The sequence below is a fragment of the Protopterus annectens genome, chromosome 13.part0 (assembly GCF_019279795.1).
Source record: "Protopterus annectens isolate FY-2018-M chromosome 13.part0, PAN1.0, whole genome shotgun sequence".
Taxonomy (NCBI): domain Eukaryota; kingdom Metazoa; phylum Chordata; order Ceratodontiformes; family Protopteridae; genus Protopterus; species Protopterus annectens.
In genome coordinates this window covers 750,491,052-750,515,843 of record NC_056747.1, presented here as the reverse complement: position 1 = coordinate 750,515,843, position 24,792 = coordinate 750,491,052, and the positions used below count along the sequence as shown (strand labels likewise).

Sequence of the window (24,792 nt, the reverse complement as noted above, 5' to 3'; positions counted from 1 at the left end):
TTTTCATTGACTTGCTTTCTGTTAAAACCTGTTACTAAATCAATCTAAGGTCCTTAATCCAGTCATTCCCCTATACAAGAATGAGAAAAAGCATAGTAATTTTTATTGTGTCATGCTGTTTTAACATGGCTTTTCCTTTTACACTGCAGTGCCTACATTTCTTAAAACTGAACAAAGAGAAAGAAAGAAGGGAGAAAGAAAGGGGAAAAAACAACAGCACCTATTTACAGTCCCTATTAAAATTAAAAATAACTGTGAAAACTTTACTTTATAGCATGCAAAGAAAACCATACACCACAAAAATCATACTACTAGGAAAAAAGGTTTTCTTTACGTAGTTTACTTTCTCCCCTCTCTTCCGCTCTCCAAAGGATTTTTCCAAACATTAATGACATAAAGTGGAGCATATACTTTAGAGCCCCCCACAACACCAACAAATTCTGAAAAAGTATATTTCCAGATTTTCTTGTTCTGTCACATTTCACAAATAGAATTATTGCATTGTAATCCCGCATTGTTACTGGTTTTATTACTGTTCATCTCCATCTCCCAGATCCTGTCTCTGCTTCCTTTCCAATATAATTTTAATTCTTCTAGTCATCTCTCATGCTCCTTTCCTTCTCTCCAGAATTTTCCATTAAAACAATGGAAAAGAGTTCACAGGTACAGTCTATTTGTGTTCTTTATTACCAGAAGAATGCAAAGCAGAATCTCCTTCTGTTTCACAGCTCAGTTTCCTTTGAACAAACTTTTGTATTTCCTCCCTAGCATATACTTCATCAAAAAATTATTTTGTCCCTCCAAGGAAGAATAACTTAAAGTCAGCTGGGTACAGCAGTTTAAATCTCACTCCTGTGTTTCCAAATTCCCTGAATAGTGGAATGTATTTACTCCTCTTCTGCCTGGTGTGCAATGAGTAATTCTCCACAAACACTCTGCTGTCTCCCACTTTTAGTATTTTGTCGTCCTGCCACAGTTTTGTCAGAATCAACTCCTTCTGCTGGTAAGTTTGCATGTTTACTGTTAAAGGTCTAGGTTGCTTTCTCATAGCAAGGTTTGGAGCATATACACAATGTGTCCTTGAACTAACGATTCCAGTTGTGGAATACCAGTCCAGTTGTTTGTGCTTTCATAAAATTAATATAGTCTGTTCCTTCCAGCTTCATTGGTATAGCTGAAAATCTCAGGTTTTATGTAGGTGCTGTGTTCTCTAATTCTATTATTTTTTGAGCCATCTCTTCCTGAGCAGTCTCATATTCAGCCAGCTTTTTCTTCATTTCATCGTCTGATTTTTTTTTTTGCAGCTTTTATCACCTTATCTGAATATCTGTTTAAAGCTTCTTCTATTTTTTCTAGCCTTTTGTTGTTTGTGTTGATATACTCCATCAGTGTTTTGTTTATTTTAACCAGGTCTGTGGGCAGTTGCCTTGTGTCTTCCTGTAGGTTACTGGAAGCCATGTTTTCAGGTCGTGTTGCTCTTTGCTGAACAGCTGCAGAACTTTCCCCAGTTAGTGTTTCTTCTTCACTTTTTGTAGCTGATTTCCCCCAGATGTTCTGTATTTTTTCCTGGCATCCAGGCAGTACACTTACTAGCCGGTTACTGAAATTTATCCATAAACACACAAGTCTACTGGCCTTCTCTGTTTAGTTTGTTTTCACACTGGGAAAGCTAGAGTTAAGCTGTTACTCAATGTGCAGCCATCTTGGAAGTCAAAATCACACATTCTATATATAAAAGTCCCTCCTGCTCTTTACATATACCACTCAGGTACTGACCTCTAAGTCCTAAGTGGAAATGTATTCGCATACAGGTAACTGGATAGCTAACAAAGTGTTGCAATTATCAACGCAGCCAGCTGCCTCTTCATTGGTTTATGTTGAATGCATGAACATGATTCTGTATATGCTCATTTGGAGAGAAAAATACCTTCCATTCAGAGTACTGAGAGATTTCTTTTGATTGGCTGACAGGCCATTTGATGTTCCTGTTATCTGTCAAATGTGTGCTAGTGACTGGGCATCTAATGTCTTTTGACAGCTGTGGCTCAGATTTTGTCTTATTGCTACCAACTCTTTTTACCTGATGTAGCCCCTTCCAAACAAACTCCAGCACTTTTTGGCAGCTACAGCTTTGATTCATGCTTGCTGCTGTTACCCAGCTCTTTTTCTGAAGTAATCACATTGCCAGTTTCAAATAGAGGTGTTGGTAGTGGGTGGGTCTCACCCCTGTTGTCTTCCCTGCTTGCTTGTCTCCATGCCTGGTTGCATGTAATTGAAGGTACAGAAAGTATTGCATCATCAGAGTAATTTCCTACCAGGGCAGCTACTGGAATGTCAACAGCCACCTGCTTGTCTTCTTACCCTTCTTTGAGGTCCAAATGTACTCTCGCCAGTGGAACCTGAAAAGGTGTCCCTTTGATGGCCCTAACTACAGTGGACTTGCCTGAATAAGTAATGCTTTTCTAAAACAAGTGCAGGGTTGACCGTAGTTATGTCTGATGTAGTATCCCTCTTACCAGTATTTTTTTTGTTTTCAACCAATTACCGCCTTTATACTGAGGAGTCAGTTTAGTACAATAGTACAGTTGTTGGCAATCTCTTGTGATAATTGGGAGCAACTGCAGTTTCAAGGTAACCCAACACTGCATTTGTGACATCTCGGTTAGTTTTTCAGTGGTTTCTATGTCCTATCTTATCGCTCTGGAAAATTGAAACATACATGTCCTACTAGGTTAAAGTGGAAAGTCTAACTTCAAGACTTTAGTATACACTGGAACTGCCCATGCATTCCATTAAATTGGTGTGTATTTCTAGACGAACCATTGTTGGGCACTTGTGCACTACTTCTAAATAGAAGTCACCCTTTTTACTCATTTTTTCAGCTGAGGCACATTCTTAATGATTCTCAATGTGTCAGCCAGATCTTTATATCTTTAGGCCAAGTACAAAGTGTTTATTTCCTTATCCTTAAGGTCATCCAGCATTTCATTAGCAATAACCAGGCATACATTCACATACCTATGAAAGTGTTTATTTCTGCAATGAGTTCACTGACACTAAATTCTATTTTTTTCTCCTACTCTCCAAAATGTTTCTGTTAAGTTTCATGTCTGAGCTTAAAACATTCAAAAAGAGCATTCTTTACAGTTATAATCAACACAGTCAGTGACTGCATGCAAAGATTTACCCATAAGCAAAAGAGCTAACAACCTTTTTGATTACCGTTGGTCAGTTTGCTTCTGATTACAGTCTTTTAGTTAGCCATAATTAAAATGTGTACAGTACATAGAGAACTATCGGTTATCCCCATGTTTATACTGAGAAACAATTTAGTACTAATGTTAGCTTCCAGGGTTTTGTTTTCACTCCTAATACTCACATGCAGTTAGAAAAGTGTTATGAATTCTCTTAACATGCAGTCGGTCCTTCTTCCCCTCAGCAGCTTCTTCTTGCTTCTTCCCCTTGTTTGTGCTTTGGGCTGTGCTTTGGGCTGTTTCATTCTGTTGGTTACTGTGAGACGTCTCACCTTCAGCACCAGCTTTAGTCTCTCTAATTTAAGTTGTCTTCTATGGTTATCTGATGACAGTGGGTGGTCCTTTTGCTCCACTACAGTTCCTACCTGTCTGTCTCCACATCCAGTGGATTGGACTTCAGCTGCATATAAGGCAATTATTATGTTTTCCATCTTCAAACAGGTAATCATTTGTGTCACTGACAACTTGGAATATTTTTCATTACTTATCTTCTTTGTTTATCAACTACTCTGACTAAAAAATAAAATAGCTGCTGTGCAGATATACGTACGTATTTTTGCCTTGTGGCTGCAAGGATTGTCACACTTTTTCATGCCAAAGCTGTGACAGTCGATTTAAACTTAGCTGGTTTATAGCAGTGTGGATATACAATAAACTATCTCCAATGCAGGGCTATGAGCCTTAAATCCTGTACCACTGGTACCAGTTTATATGCAATGTTCAGTGTCTACAATCTCATAATCCACAGTGCTCACCACCAAATAACACATAAAGGGTGATTGGCTTTAGCATACAGCAAATGTGTACTGTTGCTTTAGGTTAAGCCCAACAGCTACCACACCCAAATAAGCTGTACACTGTATAACTGCAGAATGAAGTTGTACTGACACTGGTTCACTAAGATTTCACCCACCTTTGTCTAAGTTCATTGCCTTCCAGTGTCTTACTGGCAATAACTGAAACATAATTAAAATATTTTCATACATGCACACACTATTTCTCTGGAGGGGTACTGATACCTCAGCAGTGTCAGTCCCCTTTTCTTTTATCTTGGTGCAAGCTGCCAACAGGCCGACCAATCTGACACCAGGGTCTCGTTAATTGTATAGTCTTCCATTGAGCCAACCAGTATATTAAATTAGTAGCTTATAACTAAAATGTCTTGCTTCAAAAAGAGACTCTGCCAGCAGTCACACCAATACTGTGTTACCCTTTTAAATTAAACACCAGCCACAATATATTGTATATTATATTGTTATATAGTATTATTATATAACATTATATTATATTTTTAAGTATATAGTAGTAAATCAAACAAAAACATGAAAAAGAACACCTGGATTATACAAGCAAGTACTTTATTGTGCAGGGATGAAAAAAAAATATTTTAAATAGTTGGCAACCTCTAACTGCATCTGAATAACTTTATTCCCAACTTTTTAAAAGGATACGGTCACCTAACTTGCACTAAGTCTGTAGAAACATTCAGTAGCAGTAAATGGCACATGGGCAGATAGCAAATATTTTGCTTGCTTGTAGCGTTGTGGCCTCACAGTAAGACGCTGTCCGGTTCGATTCTCAGCTAGAGCATCTTCTGCGTGGAGACATGCGTGAATGGGTGTACCTTCGTTGAAGGTTGTGCGTCAGGCCTGGCAAGCCGGTGCATAAAAATCAACTGCCAATCATTAGCGGACCGGAGTTCCGCTGTGGCGACCCCTAACCGGGAAAAGCCGAAAGACGCAAACAAACTGTGAGAAAGCAGGCTGTCATAGTTCTTGCCAGTACCCCTGTAAATAGGTTTACTGCTTCCATATTTGATCAGTTCCATAAGCTAAAACAAAAATGAAGGTAATATAGTCCTAGGTTAGCTTTCTCTGGAAGTTAGAGTCTTCCCAAATCAGCAGTCCAGATGAAGAGGACAAGTGTAGCACTTTTGGTTCAGCACTCCTTGGTGGTTTGTGTTTTCCTGACAAAGTTTTTTTAACTAAGTTGCTTACAACTACTCAGAGTAATTTCCATTCCTAGATGAGATAATGTAGTTGTTGATATGAAGCAGTATGTGAAAACAGTCCCATTGTACTTACAGAACTGTGTCATTACTTAAGAGAACAGTTCATAGGTTCATAGGTTCATAGGTAGGTACTAGGCTATCGGCCTAAGTAAGCCTAGCCAACAAGGTCCCCTGGCTTACGCCACCCAAGAAAGTTAATTTCCTGTGGCCCTGTTGAGCAGAGCCACAGAAGTGATCCCCGGGGTGTATTTCCCATTTACCTTCCACTCATCAAGATTTTTCTTGAAGAGTGCTAATGAGGAACTTTGCTTGACATAGATGGGTAGCTTGTTCCAGAGTATAGGAAGTCTCTGGGACAGGAATCTATCCCTCCAGCATGTCCTGTTTATTGTGGTGACAAGGTTTAGGTCCCTAGACCATGTAGCTCGGAGGGATTGGGATTTCTTTAGGTGTAGCATGTCCAACAGCTCTGGGTTTAACATAGCTTTATATGTTAGGCAGAGATCACCACAGAATAGGCGATATGCTACAGAGTAAAGCTTTAGTCTTTTGAGACGGTCAGTGTAGGGCATCTGTTTGAGGCCAGTAATCCTCTTTGTGAGATACTTCTGTGGCCTTTCCAGCTGCTGCAGATGTCTTGTGAGGTACATCCCAAAAGGGGCGTTGTACTCTATAATGGGTCTAATGAGTGCAGAGTAGAGGGGAACAATGACCTCGTTTTTCCTGGATGAGAACCCTTTTTGTGATGAGGTGTGCCACATAGAAGGATTTCCTGACTACTGTGGCGATGTGATTATCAAAGGAGAGACTACTGTCCACCTGGGTCCCAAGGTCTCTTATCACACATTCGGCGTTAAGTAGACTGCCATTTATGTGGTAGTTCATGGGTACAGAGTTTTTACCAAAGGGGATGACAATGCACTTTTTTGGCATTGAGCTTGAGGCATTTCTCTGACACCAGGCATCTGTCTCAGTGAGGCCCTTCTGTAGGATGTCCACATCATTTGGGGACTCGACTATGGCTCCTAGTTTTCAGTCATCTGTGAACTTCATTAGGCAGAGGCCTTCTGTGTTAGCCTGTACTTCAGAGAAGTAGATACCAAACAGGAGAGGTCCCAGGACTGAACCCTGTAGTACTCCACTTGTCACTGATTTAAAGTCAGATTTGGAGTCTGCAACTTTTGCAGTGTGGGTTCTGTCAGTGAGCCAGTTGGTAACCCATCTTGTGACGTAGGGATTTATACCTAGTTTAGTGAGTTTAGCTATAATTCTAGAATGGGGGATGGTGTCAAACGCCGTGGCAAGGTCAAGATAGGCTGTGTGAACCACCTTTCCCTCATCACTCCTCCATTAACACAAACACACACTGAAATTACTGCACATTCAGAGTGCAGGAAAACTAGTAACCTGTAAAAAAACTTATAGCACAAAGCACACTATATAAACCATGCAACATGGAAACTAGAATTACATCAAATATATACAGTCCACTGAAAGTTCTCCAGTAATGAAACCAAACACAAGAGATGCCATCAATAACACAGTCTAAATCTGAATCTACCAAACATGAAAATGTGCACTTACCCATAGGTCTCAACCTGTTAAGAGGCCAATGTGGAGCACAGACCCTAACAATGTGTGACAAATGGTCAAAATGTGGAGCACCCTATTTTCACACTGCGTGAAACATGCCATTGCCATGGATCATGGTAGAACATCTGTAAAATTCAATAAAACACACTTCCCAGATCCAAAACCTTTATTTGATAATCTGCAAATCCCATAACCACACCATAAGTAAATGAAACAGCACTTTACAAAAATAAAAATCAGATTTACTACATTTTCTAAACAGACATATTAGAGAGACACTTTAAATATTGCTCCTATAACCTTAGAAATATTGCTAGAACAGGATCTGTGTTGGCATTCACTTTCTCTAAAAAAAAATGGCAGCTACTCTCCGAGACATACTAGGGGGACAATCAGCACAAACAGACACTTTAAATATTGCTCTTATAACCTTAGAAATATTGCTAGAATAACAGGATCTGTCTTGGCATTCAGTTTCTCTAAAAAAAATGACAATTACTCTCCGAGACGTACTAGGGGGGCAAGCAGCACAGACACTTTAAATATTGCTCTTATAAATTTATAAAGTTGCTAGAATAACAGGTCCTGGCTTGGCGTACAGTTTCTGGAAAAAAAGACATAGTAGGGGGGCATGCAGAACAACAGAGACACTTTAAATATTGCTCTTATCAACTTATATATTTTGCACATCTGATGAATATGTGTAGATATTGCATTGTTACATGAAAGGCAACACACAGCTGTTGACAAGTTTGACTATTTCTGCTTCAATAGAAACCCTGTTATGATTATGTACTTTGCATCCTTTAAGTTAAATGACCACTAGATAGAGAATGTAAGGCAGAGTAACTACTTTGTCACCCATGTTATTGACCCATCCCTGAGATATGTTAACCCACAAAAACCTCTCTTGGGTTTTGCAGCAGAGCTGCTGTCAGTTTCACTGACTGCACCACCCTTCCCATTATGTTGCATATGGTTTATTCTTTGCAGCTTGAAGGTGTCGAATTATATAGAAATTCTCACTATGTAATTTGCTGGTTTAATGAGAAGTTAAGGCTGAAAACTAATCCATTCTGTGCACTGTGGTAGAATGCGAGTTATTCATTGGGTTCCTCACTTATCTTCTTTTAGCAAGTCAGGCATACCCAAGTACTGTTCAAAGAGTAGGACAGAGTGTGCAGCAGTTGTTTGCAAACAGAAATTACATTATTATGCTAGGAGAGCTATATTTATGTTGTCACTTGCTAGATAAAACAATTGTTGAAGATGTCTTTCTGAACAATAATAAAAATACCCCAAGTCAATTTGGAAGTTTCTATAACTTGCTCAGTTCCATAAATCTGATGTTGCTCTTTTCATTCTTCCTCAACCCATGGGTTTGGATCCAATCCTTGGATCTGACTAGGACGCATATTCCAGACTTTGGCTCCAGCTCTCAAGCTCTTCCTTGTACCCATAACATACTATTCCATCACATTACCTCAGATCTCATTTGCTCCCATTGCGAAAATATGCAGGTTCTTATCTGAAACTTTTTTTTTCTATTGTTAAAATTTATCTTAATCTGTATAACCTCCCTTTTAGTTTTTTCGCTTGAGTTAGTAATCTGTACTATTTTTCTAAACAGTAAATCTCTGTTACCATTGCTGCTAGTTCTGTTTACCCTTTTATTACATAGGGTAATTCTGTTCAATTACCATAATTGGTAATTAAAATATTTACCCCTTTTTTCCTTTCTCTCTGTCTTTTTTCTCCTTTGTTAAAAAAAAATAGTTATTTTGTTACCGTTTATTGGTTATCTGCCGTGTTGGATAAACCTACAGGATTTAAAACCTGTACCTCTTGTGGGCATAAAATCCCCTATTCAGATGTCCACAAGGAGTGCGTGTACTGCCTTGGACCCAGGCATTTGGACACTTCTTGTTCCATATGCTCTACTTTCAACCCTAGGATCTTGGTAGGTAGGAGAAACAAAGTTGTATTGAAAGGTCTACTACCAGCTACCAGTACTTCTGGGACTCAACCCCCAATCAAATCTAGAAAGTTAGCTCCCTGGAGCATAAGAAACTCTCTCTGCTGACGTCCCCAAGGTCTTCATCGGAGATACCATAAAAACAAGAAAAATTTCAGATCTTACATCTTCAGAACCGAAGACCCAATCCTCGGATCCAAAGGTTTCAGCTCCTGTTATCTTAGCATCCCTTACACCACCACCACTGGATCGTAAGTCATTGGATCCGAAGTCTACTACATCTCACAGGAGTCTTACTTCAGAATTTCATTTTGAACCCATATTGCCTACCCTGCCTTTTCATTTGTTTTAGACTCCTAAAAAACACTATAAGCCCCCGTCCACAAGTTCTTCTAGGCCCTCCAAAAGTTTATCGGCAACAGATGTGGATGATGCGAAAATTTTTCAGAACACAGATCCAGATGGTAGTCTTACCAGCTCTATCCCTTGTCGAATCCGTGAGTATGCCTACTACATCCAGGACCATTCTATCTCCTTTGCTGATCCATCCAGTGATTTTGGAGTTCCAGGATTTGAAATCCCCGAGAGGTCCAGAGTGGGATTCGAGGAAAGTTTCTTCATCTCTGAATATATCCTTGAGTAGTCCTGCCTCGACCTACTCCACAGGGACAGGAGTTTCAATAAGTGTCTGACTGGTTGCAGTAGAGGAACAACTTCTTTCTTCTGACACCTCACCTGAACATCACACAGAGGAGGTACATCGGAAGAGAACACGCAAAAGGAGACACATTGACTCCACAATGGAGTCGCTCACAGAGGATACCAATTTTGATGGAGAAGGATACCCCAGATCAACACCGGCTGACATCTCCTTTGGAGCTGTTTTAGAAATCCTAAAATAAAAAGCTGGATGTTCATCTCAAAATCCCTCTCCAGGAGAATCTGTATTTTTGGAGCTTTTGGTTCTGCCCCATCTGCGTCTTGGGTTACTATCCCCAGTGGATGAACTTATTTATTTGGTTTTCCACCGGATTTGGATAGGAACCGGATATCATTGAACCGATCCCAAAAAGACCCAGTAAATTTTTATCCCCGCTAACAGACGGACCTCACTGGAGCAGAAGAGTCCCAGTTGATGTTATGGCAGTGGTGGCAGCCACCAAGAAAGAGCTAGCAAAATGAAGATGATCTGTCCATCTGCCAAACATAGAGTCTAGAACATTGGACAGATTTGGAAAGGAAGTCTTTGCCTTGGCAACTTTTGTCCTGAGGTCACTAGACTACCTGGCACACTTTACTAGACTTCAGTGAGATTTGACGAAAGAGCTGTCAAACACTCCTGAGTCCATGTTTGCAGAGTATTTCAAAAGGACATTGTCGCAACTGTCTACTCTATTATCCATATCAAATGCATTGATGAGGTTGATCTCTCTCACAGCTGGAGGTACCTCACATGTAGCTGGTTCAGGCATTGCCATAAGAAGACATGCCTGGATGCGGCTATGGAACTTTTAAAATGTTCTTTATCAGTGGCCCATTGATGACACCTCTTTGGGGCCTTAGTAAGAGTGACTCTTACTCATAGCAAACAAGATGGAAAGACTCTGTCTGCCATGGGAATCAAGTTTTCTACCCTTCAACAAACCTTTTCCAGGAAAAAGAGGGGCAGTAAGAAGATGTGGTTCCAAAAATCTCAGGAACCTTTCCAAGACCCACATGATGATGATTCCTCCAGAGGCAGAGAAGGAAATTCTAATGGAAGACTTCACCCTAGAGGGAGAGGAGGCCTGTAGAATTAGGGTTTCAGGGATTCTTTTCCAGACAGACCCTTCCAGTGCTGCTGAAGTGCTGCCCAACTGTCCAACTCTGGAGGCAGTCGGGGACGATTGTCCTTGCACCTAGACACCTGGACAAATATATTACAAGATTCATGGCTGCTAAGAATAATATCCAGAGGTTATATGCATACCATTTTTCCTACCTCCTTCCTCCAGAGGAAAGAAGCAGAGAGAGAAATTCTAACGGAAGATGTTGCCCTAAAGGCAGAGAAGGCTTATAGAATTAAGGTTTCAGGGATTCTTTTCCAGACAGACCCTTCCAGCACTCCTAACGTGCTGCCAACTCTGGAGGCAGTCTGGGACAATTGTCCTTGCACGCAGATGGTTGGGCAAATAAAACACAAGAGTCATGGCTGCTAAGAATAGTATCCAGAGGTTATTGCATACCATTTTTCCTACCTCCTTCCTCCAAAGGAAAGAAGCTTCCCTATGTTCCACCCATTCAAAGGAAGGTAGCAGCACAAGAAATCCTAAAGCTGCTAGAAAAAAGGCACCCAAAAAGCCCTGCCAGATCAAATAGGATTTGGAACTTATTCATTCTTTTAGTGCCCAAAAAAACAGGGGACCTCGACCCATTTTGGATCAAAGCAATTTGAATCAATATGTGAAGAAATCAAAGTTCTGAATGGTCACAGTACAGTCCATCCTACCCTTCCTTCACAAGGATGATTGGATGTGCTCAATAGATCTTCAGGACGCATACTATCATATCAAAATAGACAGACACTCCCGAAGACACTTATGCTTTTGGCTGGGAGCCAGTAATTTTCAATTCAGAGCCCTGCCCTTTGGGCTCACCACAGCCCCCAGGGTGTTTACCAAATATATGGTAGTGGTGGCAGGTCACTTGAGACTAAAAGGTTTCATAGTGTTTCCATATCTAAAGGACTGGCTCCTCACCACCCCTTTCAAGCATCCCCTTCTGTATGCCAGGGACTATTTGCTGCAGATTTGCAGCTCATTAGGTATAACAGTAACTGTGGTAAATTAAACTGAACACCATTCCAGATCCTGGAGTTTATTGGTACACTTCTGGATACAACAGTACAGGTAGCATGTCCACCTCCTCACTGCATTTCCACTATCAGAAGTCAGGCTCATCTTTTTTTTTTCCATCTCCTTTAGCAAGATCAGTACTTCAAGCACTAGGTTCCATGGCAGCAGCTGTTATATTACTTCCTTTGGCACGTTTCTTTATGCGTGTTCTCCAATGGACTGTAGCTGTGCAGTGGTCCATTTTGCTTCAGCCTGTATCAGTTTGCAAACAACACATGCACTGGTGGATCCAATCAGATGCTATTCATCTAGGCCGACCTTTTGTTCTACTAGCAACAATGGCCAGAGTTACCACGGACGCTTCACAACTGGGGTGGGATGACATTTCTTGGGAAGAATGATCCAGGCATGTGGTACCCCCTAGAGACCAATTTGCATATCACTGTACTAGAGATGAGAGCAGTTCTAGTTGGGTTGCAGGCATTTCAGGATGCTGTCCCTCTAGGGACTGTTGCATTTCAAACCACCAACATGTCTGTAGCGTGGTACATCAACAAATGGAGAGGCCATGAGAGTGTGGGAATGGGCGAGATCATCAGACTGCTTTCTAATTTCAATGCACATTCCGAGGAAAACCAACATACTAGCGGACAAACTAAGCAGATCCATTTTGATGCCTCACGAGTAGTCTTTCAGTCTGTGGCAGAAATGATCTTCCATCATTGGGGCCAACTTTGCTGGAACCTCTTTGCAACTCCCCACAACAAGTGCAGCAGGTACTTTGTTCTTATCCCCCCTCAGGGGGAGTCACCGAAAGATGATCTAGTCCACATTTAGCCATTGGGTCTTCTTTATACTTTTCCCCCCTCTCCCCTTGATGGCCATCAGATCTTTTTTATACTTATCCCCCTTTCCCCTTGATTCCCTAATTTCTGCAGAAAGTAAGTTGGCTGAAGAGCTCAGTAATCCTCATTGCCCCTTTCTGCCTTGACAAGTATGGTTCTCCTTCCTATGGTCTCACCTTCACTATCCTCCATGGATACTGGCGGCATTTCTGGATCTCCTTTCTCGCCCATCAGGGATCCAACATCCCAACATACAGGCCCTCAAACTAACCTCATGATTTCTCCACTTCTGTAATGGTTACCAGCCCAGGCTGTCTTCCTCTGTACGTTATATTATTTTGGCTCCTCAAAAAGAATCTACCAAGAATAAAAGTATACAAGAGCAAGTAGAGGCTTTGAATAATCAGCTTGACCCTTTCTCTGTTCCAGTTTCTGTGATTCTTCAATTTTTAAAGGAGGAGCAAGTTTCTCTATAATTAAACTTCAACTGGCAGCAATTTCTAATTTTCACACAGTGGAAAGAAATTATTTGTTGGCTTTGTCCAAATTATGCAAAGGTTTTCCGAAAGGTATTTTTCTTCTTAGACCTCCATCAAATGATCCCTCACCACCTTGGGATCTGACAGTTGTGCTACAAAGTCTAACTCATAAACCTTTTGAACCTTCAACTAAAACTGATTTAAAATTCCTTTAATGGAAAACATTCTTCTCAGTAGCCATTACTTCTGCAAAGAGAAACTGTAGAGTCTTTCTTCAAAAACACCTTACATATTTTTTCACAAAGATCAGAAATTGTGCAGAGCTTAACAAGTCTTTCAAGAAATGTAAGATTAAATTCTGCACCCAGTCAGACTAATGATGCTTTAAACCATAAAGTCCTGTACCTAGCTGAGCCCAATAGTGTACTGACAGGAAGAGTGAGTGACATGTCAGACCTTAATTTCAAGATGGTTCCTCCAACAGTTCTACTTTGTATTGACAGAGCATCTTCTGATTTCTGAGTTATCAGTAAGAATTGTAGTGATACTCCTTGGCCTCATTTCCTGAAACATGATGCCTAGTCCCTTTTTCATGTGCCTTAGTCCGTTTTCTCTGTTTTTAAAATGAGCATGGTGGTCACCCTCCTTCATGCTGTATTGCAACTGCTAGACTCGGATTTTGACAAACAAAACAAGTTTTATAAATTCTGTCCTTAGCATTAATGACCATGTTCTGAGATAATACTCAATGAAGATTGTTTGTCTTCCTTACCCTAAGGCCTTCGGATTAGGTAATCACCATATCCTCTTTGTCAGGCTTCCTGTTTGGTCTTGTTAGGAGTGTTGACAGCCTTTTAAGAGTTCAGGTATAAAGTAAATTACACTTTGGATTAAAACTGACAAGTGCAAGAATTATTACATGCAATAGGTGTAGGAAGTTTCTGTAGTTAACTACCATGTTCATATCTCTCAACCTGTCAGCACAAGAAATCTGGGCAAAGCCAAAATTTATGGAGGATAACGGCCCAAAATAGGGACAGATTTTAAATGTTGCTCTTAAACTTAGACCGTTGCTAGAATAGCAGGTTTTGATTTAATATATGTTTTCTGAAGGATATGAAGTCTGAAACTTAAATATGTCATTAATGAATTCAATCGTTAATGATTTTCCAGAAAACTGCATATTTTATGAGCAACACACCAAAACGATTAGGCAAAAACCTGGATATTCTGCAAAAATCTGAGCATTTGAGAGGTATGGAATAGACCTTAATATTATGAAGACCGTGCCCAGTCATTTTATTTACAAAAATAAGGGGAAGATAATGTTTTCCTTTGTGAAGATTGTACACACTAAATCTCCTTGTTCTGTGCCCATTTTAGGGCTTACAAGACTGTACATAAATGGTTGAAATTCAACAGGTTATTTCTCTATACTAACATAAAGTAGTAAAATCTGGATGCAGAAAGATCTGGCAAATGTCTGCACAAATACTGATTTAGGTGAGACTTCCCATAAATGCATATTCATTTTTACAGGAGCATATGCTGTTATAACAGATAGAGGGTGATCTGCTATAAATCCTTGTTAATCTGCAACCTAATTCTTTCTTCCTTAGCCTTCTGTAGAAAAATAATTTGTGTTTTCCCTTAACTTTTGTAAATCCCACTGGGCAAGTAGCTAACTGGGTGAACTCAAAATGTAGTACTTTTTGCCTGCATGAAGAACCATCTCAAGGTTCCATCTTTGCTTAAGCCAGGCTGTTGCCATTTTTTTTTTACTTGCACTGTTTGGGTTAGTGCCATTTTGAATTCTTGCACCTTTCATCCTGCAGTACATTTATTGTGTCCTGGGCAGAAAAATATAAAGTGCAAATGTCCTGTTGTTTTAGTACAAAATAATTTTATAGCTTTCTCTTAAATGTTGAAGGAAGTTGTGATAACTGTCTTTGGAACACCTTACTGTGATATAAAACAATAGAGGCAAGAAAAAATTGTACAGTAGTGGTTCTTCGTTTTGGTGACAGAGCGAAGCAGGTCTTTTTCACTGGTTGAGGCAGTAACTTGACTCACAAAATGTTATGCATTAATAAGAAATGTCCCACTGTGGGCATCTGAAAAGCTGGCAACCCCAGTCATGACCCTCTTTGATGGATACTGTTTTCAGATGGTTCCTATGTAGTGCAGCTAACAAGTCAGTCCTGAGTCTACAGTCTACGCATTAGAACCCTTCCATTATTCTTTCCTTCACCGACAGGATACCATGTCTGAGATGTGACGGAGACATCTTTGTTTCTAAGCATGGGCTGGGTAATATTTTGGTACTTTCACAGTTTTATTCTAGAAGTGGTTTCCTAACAGAAATCACCTCTGTGACCTGTCTGAGGATTAGTGTGTGCACTGCTGCTTCTCATGAGTTCATTTAAATCACCTCCTGTCATGATGGTTCCATCATATTTATTTTTAAGTTATTTTACTGTGAACATAACACCTAATGAATTTATTATGTACAACTTATTTCTTGATTTAATGGTGGTAGTAGTTGTGTATGTACATGTTTCCAGTAGGCTGTTGGTTTCCTATGATTGTGAGTTGCAGTTTACATTCTTTGTGTGAAATCATGTTTCTTTTTGTGTCGGCCAGAGTTTCTTGGTTATTAGTAATGATTCATTACAAGAAATCTTTCTGCAGCTTACCTTGATATTCTAACTCATGAAAAAGTGTACCATAGATAACATTCATTTCTTTAAATAAGAAAGCAGCTTTATTAGTGTCGCACCCATGGCATGTTACAGTCTTCATGTATGGTGCAATCTCTTCTGCCGGTGATTGGCCCTTCTCATTTTCAATTTTCATTTGTTGGAATTCTGCTGTTGTATGGCAGGCTCAACCCAATGCCAGCAGTTACAATATCAGCAGGGCACATGCATTTTGATCAACAGATACTTCTGTTTTGCAGTGACTGACATTGCCTTTTCTATTGTCGTCATTCATTGCCTTGCTTTATACGACAGATAACGGGCAATCATAAAACAGTTACTGATTTTTTATCTAGTTGGGTAGTTCTACTTTGCACAGTCTTTATTTCCCCTAATCTGAACAGAAATGAGTTGACCCTGCTTATAAAATGTGACAAATAATGTTTATTTTGTTTAAAAGTTTATGGCAATTGTAGAGAAGTGGTTTTCACTCAGATTGTTACCAGGTATTGTCCCATTTATTTGCTTATTTTCTTCCTTCTGTTGCTGTTGTGATTGCACAGAAGATTAAGGCTATGTGCTGTTAGTGATCTGCTTCCTGTAGTACTGGGTTCTAGACCATCAGCTTCCATTTTCCCTACTCTGTGACTCTGAGCAAGTCACTTACTTGGACAGTGCTCTAGGTCTGAGTTTGAAAACAGTCCATGTGGATCAATGTTCTACTTTGGTTAGCAAATACAATATAAACTTAAAAAAAAAAATAAGTAAAGAGAAACAAAATGCCACTTTTGGCCTAATTTGGCATTGCTTTCTCTTAGCTTTCTGCCCGGTCCTGTCATGGTGTCAGAATAGTGTCAGAATCTCTTGTCAGGCCTTTTTTGTCACAGTCCACTGCTAAGTGACAGATGTTTCTGTCTTGTTACTCCATTGATGAGACTTCCCAGCTTTAGTACTGCGTGGTACTGTAGTGCTCTCTTCCCGCACAGCACTGGTTGTTGTTCTGATAGCTTTGTGAAGTCAGATCACCCTAACAACGTTGAATATTTTCAAGTAATGTTAGTTTGCAGTAAAATCAGTTTAAGATAATACTTTCTCTACATGGCAGTCTGATTTGCATTCCCTAGATGGTTAAGCCAGTTGTAGTTGATTTGGTGTGTTTACTGTATTTTCTGTGTACTGTAGCTATATTAAAATATGCTTATAATTTGAGCCTGAGCCAAGCTTCCTGATTATCTAATAACATTTGCTGGCATGCCCTGTGCTGTATTGTTTAGCCAGGGAAAGCACAAGAACATGCCCGTCTGAATGATTAGGACTGAATTTACTTCCCCGCTGTTAGTTTATAAGTTAAATTTAGACATTAATGAAGGTTGGCACTTCATTTGCTAATTCTGTACCATCCTTCATTAATGGTGTTTAACACTCTGTTACAAGTTAATTGAGAAGCAGCAAACTCAGACCCCATTCCTTTCAACAGGGCACGTTCCTACCCTGTTTAACTCATAGTGTCTTGGCAGCCATGTCATGAACCCAGTGTGTCTCCCATGGTTCAATTTATACTAATGCAGACACACAGCTATGACTGGGGGGATAACCTCAGTAGCATAAACCAAACTAGCTTCATCTTCTAGGGTACATTAGATGAGAGCTTTGAGTTCAATAGCTATTTTTGAAATTCATCCTTAACATTGGAAGCCACGTGAAAATGAAAGTTTATTTTTTAACTAACAGCCCTAATTAGATACTTCCGTATTAGCAGCTACACTTTGCAGTAAAATCATTGTACAGTAAAAAGCATTGTAATTTTTCCATGTGAAAGACTATATTAATATTAATCCAGTTGACCCCAGAACTGTCTAATAATTTTCCCAGTTTTTTTTTTGGTCAGTAAGTGTCAGGATGTTTTATTGCTTTGTTTGCCAGCGTATGTGCATGTATATATATGTAATCTGAAAATTAGCTACATGAATAATAGAAAATGTATGATGGCTGTGTGCTATATTAAAACTTTGGACATAATCCTGGTGTTCATTTTATTAATGATGTAAAAACATGCATGTAATCATTTATACAATATTCACTATTTCTAATAAAGGCCAACTATAGTAGAAATACAACACGTATCTTAAAAACTACATTTGAGATGGTGAAATTTAAAAAAAAAAAAAGAGAGACATCCACATTCGAAATGAACGTCCACATGCTAGAGTCAATTTAGCCTGGATAAGGTAATTTGTTGTTACACAGTATTAATAATTTTTTCCATCTTGTCTTCATTCATGTATTTTTCAACATGATTATTTTGCTTATATTTATTGCTGTGTGTTTTTAAAATAATTGTTAAACTGAGCTGAACCATGGCTATATCCAAGGCTTTAATGTATGTGCAGTTGTTCTATGTATGTTCTTATTTGTATGTTGTATACACCTGCTAGTGTTTAGGTTTTATCATCTAGGAGTATGTTCAGCTTCCTAGGGGTACCATAATCATGTGTATTTAGGAAGCTGCCCTAGACATGGTTAAATAACTGTTCTGTTTGTGCACTTTTTTCAGGTGAAAACAGAGGAGCAAATTGCTGCAGAGCAGGCCTGGTATGAAACCGATAAAGTGTGGCTGGTCCATAAGGATGGCTTCTCGTTGGGTAAGGTCCGGTTTCTTTTATGTCTTCTTGAGCATGCTTAAAACATAAATATCTAGACCCTATGCCACATTTCTCAAATAGTGTCTGGGACTGCACTAAAGAGTTTAATGTCCATTGTAAGGGCATTATGATGCGAGTTTCTGGGTGCCCTTATTAAATCTCTGATAAATGCATTAAATTATTTGAATGCACACATTTAAGTGATTTATTACACTTAAAATGGATTTCTAGAAAAGAACAATGAGGCTGAGAATGTGACATGCCTTTGTATTGATCTGTTGAAAATACACGTGATTCATTATAACCAGTGAAAGTGATGAACTTTTGTTTACAACATATTCACTACACATGCCACTGGGTACCCATTTTTTTTTTTTTTACTGTGTCCTTTTCATTCTTTCCTTCTGACTTTCAACCCCCCCCCCTTCTCTGACTGATGGCCCCTTTTATTTCCCTATAGTAATAGAACCATAGTTTGGTTGAGCTGACTGCCAGAAGACTGTCATCCAGGCAGACTTGAGTAATTTTTCCTCTGTAGTTGATAAGTGTACAGCCAGATTAAGGCCTGCACTACTGCACCATAGTGTGTGCTTCCACATACTGACCTCCACTTACACTGCTTCCTTGTTACTGGACAGGCTAAATCACCTGTCTTCTGGGAAATGCTTGTTAGTACAGCATCTGGCCTCCACCTGGTGGCACTTAAAACATCAGGCTTAACTGCCAACCACCCCAGGTTGTGCAAGCCATCTCTGGCTGCTCATTCCCGTCTCTCTAACCTAGTTCTCCAACACCTGAGTTTGCTTATTGAGCCTTTAGTGCCTGACCGTTAATGCTCCATCCTTCTGCACAGTGAGACTTTTAGTTCATTGTGGTTAAACATATTTACTTGGATAAAGAATGGTCAGTTTTATCTGTTGAAAATCATCACCTGTTTTCTTAAAACATCACTTGCATGGACTGGGTCTATTATCTTTCTATGTATAAGAGGTTATGTCATATTAATATTTCAGTTTCATAAGCACAGTAATCTATTTCTTGATACTTAGCAAATTTATTCTGTGGTTAATGAGGCTGTTGGTTGACTCGTTCCACACAGGACTGTTGGATTTGACTTACACGTTGTTTAATGGGGTCCCCTCCAGAATTTCGTAGCTTAAAACTTCGAAATTCATATGATGGAAGATCATATGATTGAAGTTTTAAAACTTCGAAATCCTAAATGGAGATTGGCATACAGTGTGGAACAACGGGAGATTTCCCTTTTCCTCGCTGTAGTGTGATCTCAGAGTTGGTATATTTAAGTAGCAGGGGGGGTGGGGAGGTGCAGGGGGGCTTGCCTCCCTGCAAAAACTTGTTTTGTGATGTGTTGACTGCTTTTTTTGGGGGGAGGTCTTAATTTTCTCGATTCCAAGATCTCGAGGTTCTGAATTCAATATTTTGAACCTCGGGATTTTGGTATTTCAAAATTAAGAAGTGAATCTGTTTAATGTGTACATTTTTGTGCATAGCTCTCAACCTTCCATCTCTAAAATGAGGAACATTACTTCTCATAATGTGGAACAAATGGGCAAAATGTAGAACACTTACTAACAACTTCAGTTACAAAGCTCACAGATGTTTAAAATAAGGTACTTTATACTTATAAAAAGTTCTTTTGATGCTTTAATATGATTCAATACTATTTACCATGGATATTAGCTAAAAAAAAATCCTAACACTAAATGAGTGGCAGACCCTTTCAATGTGGAACTTTGAGGAACATGGACTTTTTAAGACACAAAGTGAGTAATGTTCCTCGTAATGAGGTACACTTGAGAGGTATGTTTTTGTGTGTTAAACCTTTGTTACTGAATATAATTGTACACTGGGTGGTAATACAGATGTGTAGGTAAGATTCATAAAGTATCTTACACATCTGCCAGATAACAGGATAAATAAGAAAATAAATAGAGTGAGTAAAATAAAGTCTTGGCCTTAGCTGCCAATCATGTGGCACAGAGGATTGACGCCCTGACTACAACCCAGTTGACCTGTGTTCAATTACTAGGACAGGCACTGGAGGGGAGAGGTAGGGAAGGATGAAAGTGAATGGCCACTGTTGGCATGCCCATCCTGGGAGGAGAGAGCCTAATGAAAACAGCCTACCATAAACAGTGCAGAAGTATGCACAGAGCAGTCCAGGGACTAGTGTCTATATGGAGCCATGCAGTCTTCCTCAAGGAGATGGAAAATGCTTTGCAGCTTATGAGGGTTGCTGAGGGAAAGCAGTTTCAGAGGCAAGCTGCTGCACAGAACCTGCTGGCTGTCTCACTCCCTACAACCTTATCCTTGGCAGATGGGATGTATGGGTAAGTGAGATTCTTCAGTCTGGAATGAACGGGTAATAGGACTGTTGCCCACCTGGGGATGCCTAGCTATCGGGCACAGGTAGTGAAGTCACGTGGCAGAGTCCTGTGCAGGTGGGATGGGAGGAGAATTTGCCCTTAACCAATAAGCAGAATGAACCTCAAACTAGTCTCTCTTCATTATGTTGCCCTCCCTTTGTACTGCCACACTTGTTTTATTATTTTGTTTTGCATTTTGTCACAGGATTATGAGCTAAGGTCATTATTACCTTTGATTGCTTATAAATGGGCATATCCTTCTACTAGAATATTTCCAGTAACTCATCTGGATTTTAAAACAGGTTGTCTTCACATTCTGCTTGTATGCACATTATGTCTGCATAGGTACATATAAAAGGTTGCTTGGTCAGATTGGCAAACTAGGCAGAATGGTGCACATATATGCTAATAATCTTTATATAGGCAACATCCCTCAAGCCTCATTTTAGTTCCTGCAGCCTGTACCTGCAAACATCATAACTTAAACCTAAAATCCAGTTCACTTCCTGAAAGAAGGCCATCGCACTAAATGCATGCTGCTGGTTAATAAGTTTAAGAAAGCAAGCGTCATTAGGAGGTAAAAAAGAATCTTATTAATTTGTCTGATTCCTGCACCCCTCCACCTCCTGTTGAAGGTAATAAGTAGCATATTGCAGTTGCAGCCTAGCCAGAAATGTAAGACCAAGCAAATGTCTGAAAACTTGCTAGCATTTCCGCAAGTTTGCCACTTTGCAGTTTTCACACTGTGCTTGTAAAGAAGAGCTCCCAACCTGTATTGTAGTGGTGTATCAAAAATAATGGTTTGGGTCATAGCTACATGAATGATGGAAATTTTGAAGTAGCACAAGTGGAATTGGCAGGCCCCAGGAAAATAGCGACTTTTAGGAAAAATATCTATTAGAAGAAGGGAGTATAATATGAACCAGAGGGTAGGTAGCTCAAAAAAAATATTAGGGTGCATTTTTTTTTCAAAGTGATGGCAAAGGATGAATGTAATTGCAAACAGCATTCCTACAAATGTTGTGAAATCAAAGTATTGAAGGAATTATGCTGCCCCAGTGGCATAAAGGGGGTAAAACCCTGACTATGGCCCAGCTGATCCGGTTCAGTTAGTGGCTCAGGCAACTTTTGGAGCAGCAGAGAGGGATGGGGGTTGCAATCCATGGAGGGGAGGGCTGTTCTGTGGGCATCTCCTGCAATGATCCGTGATGGAGGCTGAGGATGTTGCAGTTGGGAGGTGTGGTCCAAAGGATGGATAGGGTTGGTGACGTGGATAAGCTGTTGCAGAGAAGAGTCAATACAATGCACATCCCTTTTGCATGCCCACCCCTTGGATTTTACCACAGAAATCATGAGGGAGGGGAGGTAATGGGATAGATAAAAAAAAGCTTGACCCCAGGATGTCCTTAAAATCTGAGCTGACCTCAGCCCTATCTGTGGAATTCTGGAGGTAAGGAGATGGCCAGTGATTCACATAGGGCACTGAGTTGAGGACTGTAAGATGATGCAGAGGGAGGAGAAAAAGCTCTCCCCCCTCAAAAAACATAAGAGGAATTCACAAATATGTGTGGCTGATATAATGTATTTCTATAAAGAGAGATTGCATTCTTAGTTGAGTAAAAATTAAAGTTGGTGTAACACGTGTAAATTTTTTATGATAGTGCTACTTTGTCGCCTTTGCTGGGTCTCAAGTCATCCTTGTTCTTTTATTTATGAATCTTTGTGAATAGTTGAGCCATAGTTTACAACTAGCACCTGTCCACTGCTCACTTTATACCTCTCCAACCTCTTTAGAGTAAGAAATCTGGATAAAGCCAAAAATAATTGTTGGGGGGTAGAGGACAAAGGCTTCAAAATAGGGACAGATTTTAAATAATGCTCTTATAGAAAGTTGCTGGAGTAGCAGGTTTTGCAATTAACATGCATTTTTGAAGCACATGAAGTCTGAAACTCTGCCGGTCATTATTTAGTGAGTTCAGTCGTCATTGATTTGCTAGAAAACAATAGATTTTATGCAGAACAGATGAAAAATATGAACAAAAGTTTAGACACTTGAGAAGTATGGCTCACTTGTTGATTTTTTTTAATGAGTTACTATTTTTTTGTTTAATTAGCCCTGCAGATTTACATTTACCAAGGAACATAGCATTTCAATATGGCTTAAAAGTAAAATTTCTGTTAAATGGGGTTTTCCGTGTCATTAACCACAAAGGCTGTGTCAGTACTAGAACTTTATTTCAACCCTGTGATCCTGCTGTGTCTTCGTTGGAAGCCTTACTATGCAAGAGCTGGTCATATTAAGCCTGGATCACTGGTATTAGGTTCATAGGTTCATAGGTTTATACTAGGCTATCTGCCCTAAGGCATTTATAAGCCTAGCCCAAATTATTGTGGCTTACGCCACCCCTTATATGAAAAAATACTGTGCCCATTAGTTTGTTGTGCCTCTGTCCAGCAGTGACCCAGAGATGATTCCCGGGGTAAACCTACGATCTCCCATCCACAGGTCTAGATTTCTCTTGAACAGAGTCAGCGAGGTGCTCTGCCTCACATGGACCGGGATTTTATTCCACAGCATAGGGAGTCTCTGAGTGATAAATCTATCCCTCCAGCACGTCCTATTTATATCCGTGCTAAGGTTTAAGTCGCTTGCTCTAGTGGTTTTGGTGGATTTGGATTTTTTGAGGTGGAGCATGCCCATTAATTCCGGGTTGGACATGGCCTTGTATGGCAGGCACATGTCACCTCTGAGCAGACGGTATGCGACTGAATAGAGCTGGAGTTTCTTCAATCTGGCAGCATATGACAGATTTTGGAGTCCCTTTATCCTTTTGGTGAGGAACTTTTGGGGTCTCTCCAATTGCTGCAGATGTCGGGTGAGATACATCCCGAATGGGGCATTGTACTCGATCATTGGTCTGATAAGTGAAGAGTACAGGGGAACAATGACCTCACTAGATCTGGATGTGAATCCCTTCATGATCAGGTGGGCAATGTAGAAGGTCTTTCTAACCACTTTAGCAATGTGAGTGTCAAAAGAAAGGCCACTGTCAACCTGGGTCCCCAGGTCCCTGATAACCTCTTCTGTGCTTAGTGGATTGCCACCTATATGGTATCTTGGGGTTACCTTGTTTTTCCCGAAGGGTATGCCTATACATTTTTTGGCGTTTAACTTCAGGCCATGGCTCTGGCACCAGCTATCTGTTTCAGTGAGTCCCTTCTGAAGGATATCCGTGTCCGATGCACTTTCCACTATGGCGCCCAGTTTGCAGTCAACTGCAAACTTTGTCAGCCAAAGTCCTCCCATGTTGGCCTGTACTTCTGTGAAGTAGATGCCAAACAATAGGGGGCCAAGGACCGAGCCCTGTGGGACACCACTTGTGACCGGCTTGGAGTCTGACACAGCGCCAGCAACTCTAACCCTGTGGGTTCTGTCCTTAAGCCAGTTTGCAACCCATCTTGTGACATATGGGTTTACATTTAAGCTGGTAAGTTTTTCTACAATACCCGAGTGGGGTATTGTGTCGAAAGCCTTTGCAAGGTCAAGGTAGGCTGTATGGACTGCCTTTCCTCATCAATGGCCTTGGTGACTATTTCCAAGAAGTCGACCAAGTTCAAAAGGCATGATCTTCCCTTGACAAAGCCAAACTGGGTCGGGTCCAATGTCTGCAAGTCCCCTATATCTTTGTTTATGAGCTCCATTATGATCCTCTCCATAGCTTTGCAGACTAGACTTGTTAAGCTTATGGGGCGGTAATTACCAGGGTCCGTAGAGGCGCCACCTTTGTGGAGTGGGACCACAGTTGCCGTACGCCACTCCTTGGGCACGTATCCTGTGGTAAGGCTGAGATTAAACAGCTGCCTTATGTGCGGGTTTAATTCCTCATTTAGCTCGTGTAGCACACAGCCGGGGACACCATCCGGTCCCATTGATGCTGTGTTTTTAGCTTTAGAGAGAGCAGCTTTCACCTGCGCATTTGAGATGTCCAGGAGGCTACACTCGGCTGGGATAGTTATCTCTCCTTTAGGGGGGGAGAGGGGTGAAGTTTGCATTCCGGCTTTGTGTTTGTATC

At 40.3% G+C, this 24,792-nt stretch overlaps 1 protein-coding gene across 7 annotated transcripts in view; it reads left to right on the top strand.

Moving 5' to 3' along the window:
- Positions 1-24,792, top strand: part of MYO18A (myosin XVIIIA) — a 2,129,602-nt gene that overhangs the window by 877,564 nt on the left and 1,227,246 nt on the right. For all 7 annotated transcript variants that reach the window (XM_044054445.1, XM_044054444.1, XM_044054446.1 and 4 more), the window contains one exon: positions 18,245-18,332. In XM_044054445.1, the coding sequence (XP_043910380.1) occupies positions 18,245-18,332 (88 nt within the window). The remainder of the gene's footprint in view (positions 1-18,244; positions 18,333-24,792) is intronic.